Genomic DNA, 8846 nt, shown 5'->3' with positions numbered 1-8846 from the left:
GCTGCTGGGGTTTTTTTGGGGCGGGGGAGGGGGGAGGAGAGGTGGGAGGAAGGGGTTTGAAGTGAGGCCAGTTTTGGAAAAAGGCTAGGGATTCTGTGGCATCTTTAGCCCAGCTCTAGCTTTCCTCACTTCCCTTGAATCTTACTCTCAACTGAAGGCAGACAAACTAATTCTTACTACATTGTTAATGACTGATGGTTGCTCTATGTGGGAGGTGGTTTAGTATGTGATTAAACGTTTAGGCTCTGTTGGCTGGTGTCTCAGAATTTTCACAATAACGGCTTGTGTGACTTTGGGTAAATTGATATTTCTAAGCCTCAATTTTCTCATCCGTAAGATGGGAAAAACAAGGGTATCTGTCTTACAGAATTGTCGAGAGGCTTAACTGAAATAACCCACAGCATAGTACTCGGCACAGAATAAGGTCTCAGTTACTTGTAACTCTTACTTTTCTGATTATGCATTGCCTGTCCAAGGGAAATCACATTTTATCTGGGAACACTTTCCCCAAAGGAAGCACCTCAATGGTGGTCTTTGTCTCAGGGTGACATCAGCGAGAGCAAAGACCCCAGAGTTCTTAAGGCACACTGTATTTGGGGCTTCCCCTGCCTCTGATCTGGCGGGCCCAGGCTGAGGGTCACCCTGTCGGTGCTCACAGGTCCTGGGCCTGCTAAATACCTCCGGCCATCCTGCACGGGCTACGTAGACCATGACGTCTCCATGTTCCGGGAGCCGGCCTACACCCTACACACCCCACACTCGGAGAAGCGTGAGTGCTCACCACACCATCATTCCCGTGGGCGTAGGATTACTACTGTTGGATGTTTGGGGCTGTGGTGAGGGGTGAGGAGTCATGATCTGTAGCCAGAGGCCTGGGAACCCAGGCCTGTCCTGAGTGGGACACCCACGTGGCCGGCTGGGTCCACAAGGAAGCCGGCAGGGGTGCGAGGTGACCCATCCCTCTGAAGGCAACTCTGGGCATTTCCCAACTGGACCTCCTGAGGGAGCTTCGAAGGGACCTGTTGCATCCAGCTGGAAGGGTCTCCCTTCTGTGTGGTCTTTGGCTGGGGCCCTTCCACTCTCGCTGCCATGGGTTCAACTGCCATAGCAGCTGGGCAGGAATAGCTGGTGAGTGGAGGGAAAGTGGTGGTGGGGGGTGGCCTCAAAGCTTCCCAGGTGGCTTAGAACCCCCTGGAAGGGGGGGAGCAGAGGGCCATCAAAGAGCTGGGGATGACAGCCAAGGCCAGTGAGAAGAGAAGGTGGGCAGGGGCATGTATCTGGGGATCTGAGACCTCGGCCCCTCCCAGAGGTGACACACCCTCCTCAGCAGGGGAACCCCCTTTCCAGGGCTGGGTCCCTTCTTCATACTAACAGTAGCCACTATGCCTATTATTATCCCCTTGGCACCAATCCCCGGCAGGGTGGGGGCTGACCAAACTCCTGCACAGCTGTTATTTTATCTGTTCCTCTGAACAAGTTCATGTGTTAAAAGCCCCATTTTACGGATGAGGAAATCAAGGCTCCCGAAACATTCAAGAGCCCGAGGAACTGGAAAGGAGCCTTCGATCCTTTTTGGGGGAGGGGGATCTTGCCTGGAGGCAGGCCAGACTCACCCTGGGGCGGCCTCTGGGGCTGACTGGGCCTTTCCTTGGCTGCCTTGCAGGGATCATGGACATATGCAACCCTGGGCCTTGCTATTTCTTGGATCCTAAAATAACTCGGTTTGGAATGTCCAGCTGCCCTCAGGTTCCCATGGCAGAGCGCATCTCTAACCTGCGTAAGATGGGCCGGGAGAGGGAGGTCGGGGTTGGGAGGCTGGGGGATGGGGGTCCATGTTTGGGACAGGAGCAGGGGCAAAGGGGTGATGACTCCCTTCGCCAGGTGTGTCTGCGGATTTTGCAATGTCATATCAAGACACTGCAATGTCATATCTCCCTGCAATGTCATATCAAGACACTGATGTCACAGTGTCTGTGTCACAGTACTTAATGTCTTGAGGCCAATGTTATGCATGTATGTTGCAGGGTGATGTTATGATAAAAATATCAAAGGGCTCATGTCGCGGTAGCAATATTGTCATGCTAGTGAGTTCACGGACCGTAGTGATTTCAGGATGTTTTCTTGGTGCTGTCACAGGGACGATGACAGCCCAAGGGTGATGTTCTTATGATACCTGGGGTTTTTATATTATGAAAAGAGTGTCACAATCCTGATATCAGGATGGCCGAAGTCCCTCCCCACCTCCATCCCTTAGTCCCACACAGGGGCGGTGATATTCCTGCCCTATGCTAAGGTGGTTATAGAGAAGTCATAACAGGCTAATCAAGACCTCAGCTCCTTCCCTAGACCCGTTAGTTGGGCACCAGGACATGTGGCCTGGCTCCTGCCCTGAGACCCCTCCCCTTCATTCATCCACTTTCAGGCCTGAGCCCCACCCTGGCCTCCTGCCATTACCACCTGGAGAAGACCCACCCGCCTGGGGAGCGCAGGGCTCCCAAGTACACCTTTGGCTACCGGTGCCCATACAGAGTGATGGACCCCAACCCGGGCCCCAACCAGTACCAGCTGCCACTCCTGCTGGGGCCCAACCTGCCCGCCAACAGAGCTGCTCCTTGCTACAGCCTGAGCCCCTTGCACAAGAACTGGTTCTACAAGGAGGATGTGGCAGGAGGCCCTGGACCTGCCATGCACGCCCGGCCTGAGCCGTCTGTCTACCAGAACCGCAGCCCCATGTACAGCATGGCCAGGCGCTTTGCCTACCCGCTGGACCACACACCTCGGCCCGGCCCCGGCTCCCATGACATCCAGCAGGTCACGGTGCACAAGTCCCGCACGCCCGCTTTCACCATGGGCATCAAGCACTCGCCCCACCTGTGCCCACTGGTTGTTGACATTCATGACTGAGGCCCCTCCTGGTGCACTCACTGCCCCCCGTCCCCAGAAGTTATGTTTCTATACCAAATCGAGCAACTTAGCAAGGTTTTAAGTAGCAGAGCTGATGCCTGCTGTGTCCAGCACATAGAAGGCATTAGATAAATATTTTCATTTATTCCTTCGTTTTGCAAACACTCACAGTGGCTTTCTTTGGGTCCTGATGAGGGGCTGGGGATACTGGCAGTGTAGTAGGAGTCCCTGTCTGGGGGATGTTCTGCTGTGGCTCACCAGGTGTCCTCCAAGGAGCCCTGGGCAGAGGCGCCGAGGAGCTGAGTTCTAGGCCTACCTCTGCCACTAATGTGCTCTGTGCACTTGTGCAGCTCCCTCACCTCTCTGGGCCTCTGTGAGGGGGGACGGTGGACCTGGAGGATGTCCAAGTTCCCTCCAGCTTCCGAACTGATCCCTGACGGTGGTCAGCCCCCAAGAGAGGAGCAGGGCAAGTGGAGCAGGAGGGAGGAGCCATGCTGGCTGGGCTGGGGGGACAGGGCAGTTTTCCTGTGGGAGGAACCCAAGAGGACAAGCAGAGACAGTGTGTGGGAGGGAGGGTATTCTTGGTGGAGGTAAAGATGAGAGGCAAGGTGTGCAGGTAGGACCAAAGTGTACAGGGGCAGGGAACCGGGGGAGGCTCAGAGGGCAGGCGCCTGGGCTGTAGCTGGGCAGGAATAGCTGGTGGGTGGGGCTAGATAAGACGTGGTCTTTTCAGAATTCCTTGGGCAGTGAGAGAAAGTTGGACAAGATGGGCAGAGCCTGGAAGCTAGCGATCAGCCTAGGGAATAGGCAAAGCGCAGGGGGGCTGCTGGGAGGAGGGTCTGCATGTCACATGCTGTCTTTGGAGATTTGCCTGTGTGTCCCCAGCCTCAACGGCCTAGCCGTCAGGGGCCCGGTGGAGGAGGAGAGGAGGAGACATGAACCAGCCAGGAGGGGGCAGTATCGCCTCACTCATGAGTACAGGCGGTTCCCGCAGCCCCTACCTCTTCTGGCTTCGCCACCGCTTTTGGACAGACTGGTGCCAGCTCTCCTGCCGGTGTCTGGGGAGGCTGGGGTCTCAGGGTCTGGTAGTCATCTTTCCTTAATTCTTGGTATCCAGATCCCCTGCTCCGACTTGTCCCCAGCCCTAGGACCAGCCCCTCTCCCAGCTCCCCCCGGTCACAGGAGATGTGGGGAGGAATTCCACACCTGCTCTGCAGCCTGCAGAAGTGGGGAAGGGAGGGCAGGAACTGTGGAGGGAGAGGGGCTTAGGGAAGGAGGAGTGGAGGCTGAATGTCCCCCAGGCCTGATGGCTCAGGCAGAAGCACGTCCTTCTGCAACCACTCTCCCCAAAGCACAGGGAGGCAGGGGGAAAGGGCCACTAGGAACCAGTGTCTGGTGGCTCATCATTGCGAATTTGAGCAATATTCAGGTTTTAATTGAAAATGAAAATGGTATTGAAGAACTAATTTCAGATAGAAAGGAGCAGAGAATATCTTTGGAATATCAAAAAGAAACAAACAACTGAATATTTAAAAAAGGGGCTTGTAGAAAACCCCACTGGGGTCATACCTGACTCTGGGCCTGAAATTTCCTCCCCCTCCCGCCCCAGCCCCCATGCCTGGGATATTGTGTCTGTCCTGTCCTCCCCACTTGTCCACAGGGCTGGTCTGGGCAGGCTCGAGAGACAGCAAGTGAGCTTGGGGACCCATCTGTCTTGCAGCAGATTGGAAAGATGTCATTTTGCTGACAATGCCATTTATCACGGCGGCTGCAAAAATTAGGGAAGCTTGGGCTGAAAGTGTTGTGTAGGGGTGGAGGTTGGCAGGTGTCAGTGGCTGATGTTCTCTTGTGTCACCAGGTCAGGGAAGCTACAGGCCAAGCTCTGAGTAGGGGTTTTCTGATTTAGCGTTCAGCCCATCCCAAGGCCCTCCATTAAAATGAGAAGAAAACTGAGGCCCAGAGGCAGGGAAACAGCTTTGGCTCTATGACAAATTAATAGCCTGTCTCTAAATAAAAGTCCAGGCTCAGTTTGTGATCAGGGTTAGGGCTCAATGTGTGACAGGGTCAGGGTTCAATGTGTGACAGGGTCAGGGTTCAATGTGTGACAGGTCAGGGCTCAGAGTGTGACCAGGTTTGGCAGTGTGATTAGAGTGAGGGCTCAGTCTGGGGTGAGACCCTTGACTTCCATTAGGACTAAATCCTAGTTTTTGCCTCCATGGCTCAGTCTGTGACAGACCTTCAGCCTGGCCCCAGCTGCCACCAGTTATGGGCAGGGGCTGGGTATTAGCCCTAGAGCTAGAACTAACCCTTGGTTTGAGGTCCCAAGGGAAGGAGAGGAGGCTGGAGGATTCAGTATGAATCTTTGGGGGATGAAGATGTTTGGAAGAGAGATGGCCCCGCCAAGAAAGGAATGTGGCCTCCAGAGAAGATAAATGGGGCCTCCCTTGTGCCTCAGCCCACGAAGTGACAGGGTCATTTAGCTTGAGACAGACCTTTGGACGAAGCAGTCCCCATCTCTTGGCCTTGCCTGTCCTGTGGTGGTGACCATGTAGATGACTTGGAGAAGGTCAGTGGGCATGGCGTCTCAGGCCTGGCCGGGTGATGACCCTGCCCCTTCTGAACAAATCGGGGGCCACGCTTGACCTGGCAGGAAGCCCTGGTCTGATTCTTGTAGGACTTCAGCTTGTGCCCTCAGGTACTTAGGTCCCAGAGCCTGGCACATGATCACAAAGACACAATCATTCGTTCGTTCAACAAACATTTGCTAAGCTCCCGCCCTATGCCAGGCTCTGGCTGTGCCTCGGAGTCCCAGCCACGCCCTCCAGGAATTCAGAGCGTGGCTTCGTGGGAGGAGGAGAAGCAGCGCTCTCCAAGCGGGCAGACATAGGAGGGTGGGTGAGGGTCAGTGCATGGCAGGGCACCTACCAGCGCTTCCGCCCTCCTTTCCCAGGGCCAGGGGGAGGCCTGGCCACCGTGGGTCACCCCTGCCAGGGCTTGATGGTAAAACTGAAGTCACATAACCCTCCTGGACACTGGCCGGGGTGGACGATAGGTCGCCGTCATTCTGTTGTTGCTGGAGGGACTCTGAGGGCCAGCTGTCACTCTGGCTCCCGGGGCTGGGGGGGATGATGGCCCTGGGCCAGGGGCAAAAGAGGGACCCTGCCTGCGGGGACACACTGCCACACCACACACAAGCTCACAGGTAGGGGTTGTGCACAAACACATGTCCTTTACCCACACACGCATGGAGACAGGACACAGAGGCTCCTGACAGCACTGCTCACACGTGCACGCGCAGGCACGCGCGTCCTACTCCACACACACCCTGACACCAAACCCACTCAAACACGGGCCTTGAATTACATTCCCAGGGAAAGGCATAGACACAGACACACGCATACTCCACGCACATTTACCACCACACACACCCCTCTCTCCAGGAGCCTCCTTATCTCACGTACGTACTCATGTCCCCCCAGGCTCCCTTGCAGAGCCCACTGCCCTGGAGATTCAGAGTAGATAAACCGTGAGAACCCTCCCCTCCCCGACACCGTGCAGAGGGAGGGGAGTGGGGCGGGGGGCTTCGGGAAGGGAGCTCAGCAGGGTCTCTGTGCTCTGGATGGAGCTGGGGCATGATTCTCCATCCCGGGAGCAGAGGAACTGCTGGCTGGCTCTCAACCCTCCAGGCTGGGGTCCCACCTCTGGATGGGGCGCATGTGGTTGTGAGCCCTCGCTGACCAAGCCAGACCCCTTCTCCCTGCCCCCAGCACTCCGAGACCCCACTCCAGGGGCTGCCCAGGGACAGGAGGACCCGAATAGGAGCTCCTGCCGCCCGGCTCTCCTGGGATCCCCGGTGGGGTCAGAAGCTGCCTTGCCAGCCTCCCTGTAGGGGAAGAGTCTGCCACCGACCTGCTCCTTCTGGCTTCTCCTCTCTCCTCTCTGAGTCCACGTTCTCCCATCTGACTCTTCTCCTCTAGAAGTCTTTCTGCCTCCCTCTGGTTCTCGTCTCTCTCTCCCTCTTGCTCCCCATGTCCCTCTGCCTAGTTTATCCTCTACAATAAAGATCGACATTTTTCAATTAACCCCCCAAATAACAGAATGGCTCTTGGAGGCCTGGACAAGAGGAGGATTGTGTGTGCGCGTGTGCGTGTGGCCCATGGGTGGGGCTGGGGACGCCCATGGCCCCACTGTCCTTTGTTTGCTCTCTCTTCCGGAGTCTTCCTTTATTCCTGGGAGAGTGGAAGTGCGTTCCCTTCAGGGGAGGAAGGGAGACAAAAGAGAGAAATAAAAAACTGTCATGGTTTTCTTGTAAACACAGTGTATGGTGCAGAGCGGGGGCTCAGCAGGAGACAGGGGCTGAGGGAGAGGCAGGGACAGGGAAAAGTGGGGCTGAGAGACACGGGGAGAAAAGGTGAGCAGGTGGGAAGGAGCCACTACCTCAGGGCCTGGGTGGGTGTGGGCTGCCAAGGGTGGGGGGGGAGGAAAGGGGTTGATCCGGGATGGTGGAAGGGACTGGAAGAAGCTAGACCCTTATACTGAGTGCCAGACAGGGCCAGGAGGGAGAGGGCCTCCAGGCAGCTATTCTCTGAACATCCACCCCATGCTAGCTCTGGGGACACCAAGGTGAGTAAGATAGACACATGTCTGCTCTCATGGAGTGTGAAATATACCGGAAACAAAGCAGTGGCTTCGTGTGTTCAGCACTTGCCATGTGCCAGACGCCTACATAAGCCAAGGATCAGAGAGGGTGGGGAACCTGCCTAGTGATGCACAGCTAGGGGTGGGGGCACCAGGATTCCAGCCCAAGTCTACCTGACTCCAGTCCTCCCTTCACACAGCCTCAGCTAGGGGGCTGGCTGTGGGGGGCTGGGAAAAAGGGTTAGAGATTTGGCTCTGCCACGTCTGATGTGTGACCTTGAACAAGGCCTCCCCTCTTCTGGTCTCAGTTTCCCCATCTGAAAAGTAGAGAATGCCGGCTGCACTGCAGGGCTGTGGGGAGAAGCAGATGTCTGGATATGGGTGATCACTCAGCTCTGGTTCCCTGGAGAGCCAGCTGATGGTGTGGGGGAGCAAAGAACATCTGGTGCTGGGCGAGGGACTGACCAGCAACAGCTGCGGGGAGGCTGGCTTCCAGATGCGCTCTCTTCTTCCACTCAGTGGTAAAACTTAGGTATTGCATGGGATGGGTCTAGATGGGCTTGCATAAAGGTCAGAGCTGGAAGATGCCTGTAGAGTGCGTTCTCCGGTCCTCTCTGGCCCTGTTTTGCAGATGCCTCGAGATGGGAGGGACTTGACCCTGATCCCTCAGAGAAGCAGCTCGGGCTGGGGCTCGGCCTGGCTTCCAGGGCAGGGCGCTTCCCCTCAGCCATGTGGTGTTCAGGAAGTCCCCAAGTGGCCTCAGAGCAAGAGAGGTAGAGCTCTGCGTCCTCTGCTTGAAGTCACCTCTTCCAGGGACCCTTCCAGGATTTCCCCCAGCAAGAAATGGCCTCAGTCCTGCCCTGCAGCCCCACATACATCCTCTCCTTTTCCTCCTGCTCCAGCTGCCCTAAACTACCCTATCCCATCCCCTAGCAAATCAGGGAGTGGGGCCCTTTGAGACATCAGGAATGCAGGAGGACAATCTCCACCACCTAGTGAGCACCGCCAGGGTCCCAGCTCTGTCCTGTATTATATCACTTGAACCTCATAATGACCCCAGGAGGTCAGGATTATTTTTGAGCCCCATTTTTCAGGTGAGGAAACAGGCACAGAGAAGTGGTGACTTTCAGATCCAAAGTGACAGAGGAGAAATTCAAACCCAGGTCCGTCAGTTCTCTGGAGAGGAGGAGTCCTTATCTGGAGATGAAAACTAACTGCATGGCTGTGTGACAATCAGCCGTGACCAGACATGGACATGACTAGTCCAGGGTCTTGTGGGTTCAGGTCTCAGCCACACCACTGTT

General features: G+C 56.0%; 1 protein-coding gene across 1 annotated transcript in view; it reads left to right on the top strand.

The window, feature by feature from the left end:
* Window positions 1-2904, top strand: part of CIMAP1C (ciliary microtubule associated protein 1C) — a 3434-nt gene extending 530 nt beyond the window's left edge. Inside the window, exons 2-4 of the mRNA XM_024761831.1 lie at window positions 659-769; window positions 1664-1777; window positions 2423-2904. Coding sequence (XP_024617599.1) covers window positions 659-769; window positions 1664-1777; window positions 2423-2904 — 707 coding nt within the window. The remainder of the gene's footprint in view (window positions 1-658; window positions 770-1663; window positions 1778-2422) is intronic.
* The last annotated feature ends 5942 nt before the right edge of the window (window positions 2905-8846 follow it).

The sequence above is a fragment of the Neophocaena asiaeorientalis genome, unplaced genomic scaffold (assembly GCF_003031525.2).
Source record: "Neophocaena asiaeorientalis asiaeorientalis breed wild unplaced genomic scaffold, Neophocaena_asiaeorientalis_V1.1 scaffold54, whole genome shotgun sequence".
NCBI lineage: Eukaryota > Metazoa > Chordata > Mammalia > Artiodactyla > Phocoenidae > Neophocaena > Neophocaena asiaeorientalis.
Note: the sequence above shows the minus strand (reverse complement) of the source record. Positions and strands in the feature narration are given on the sequence as shown.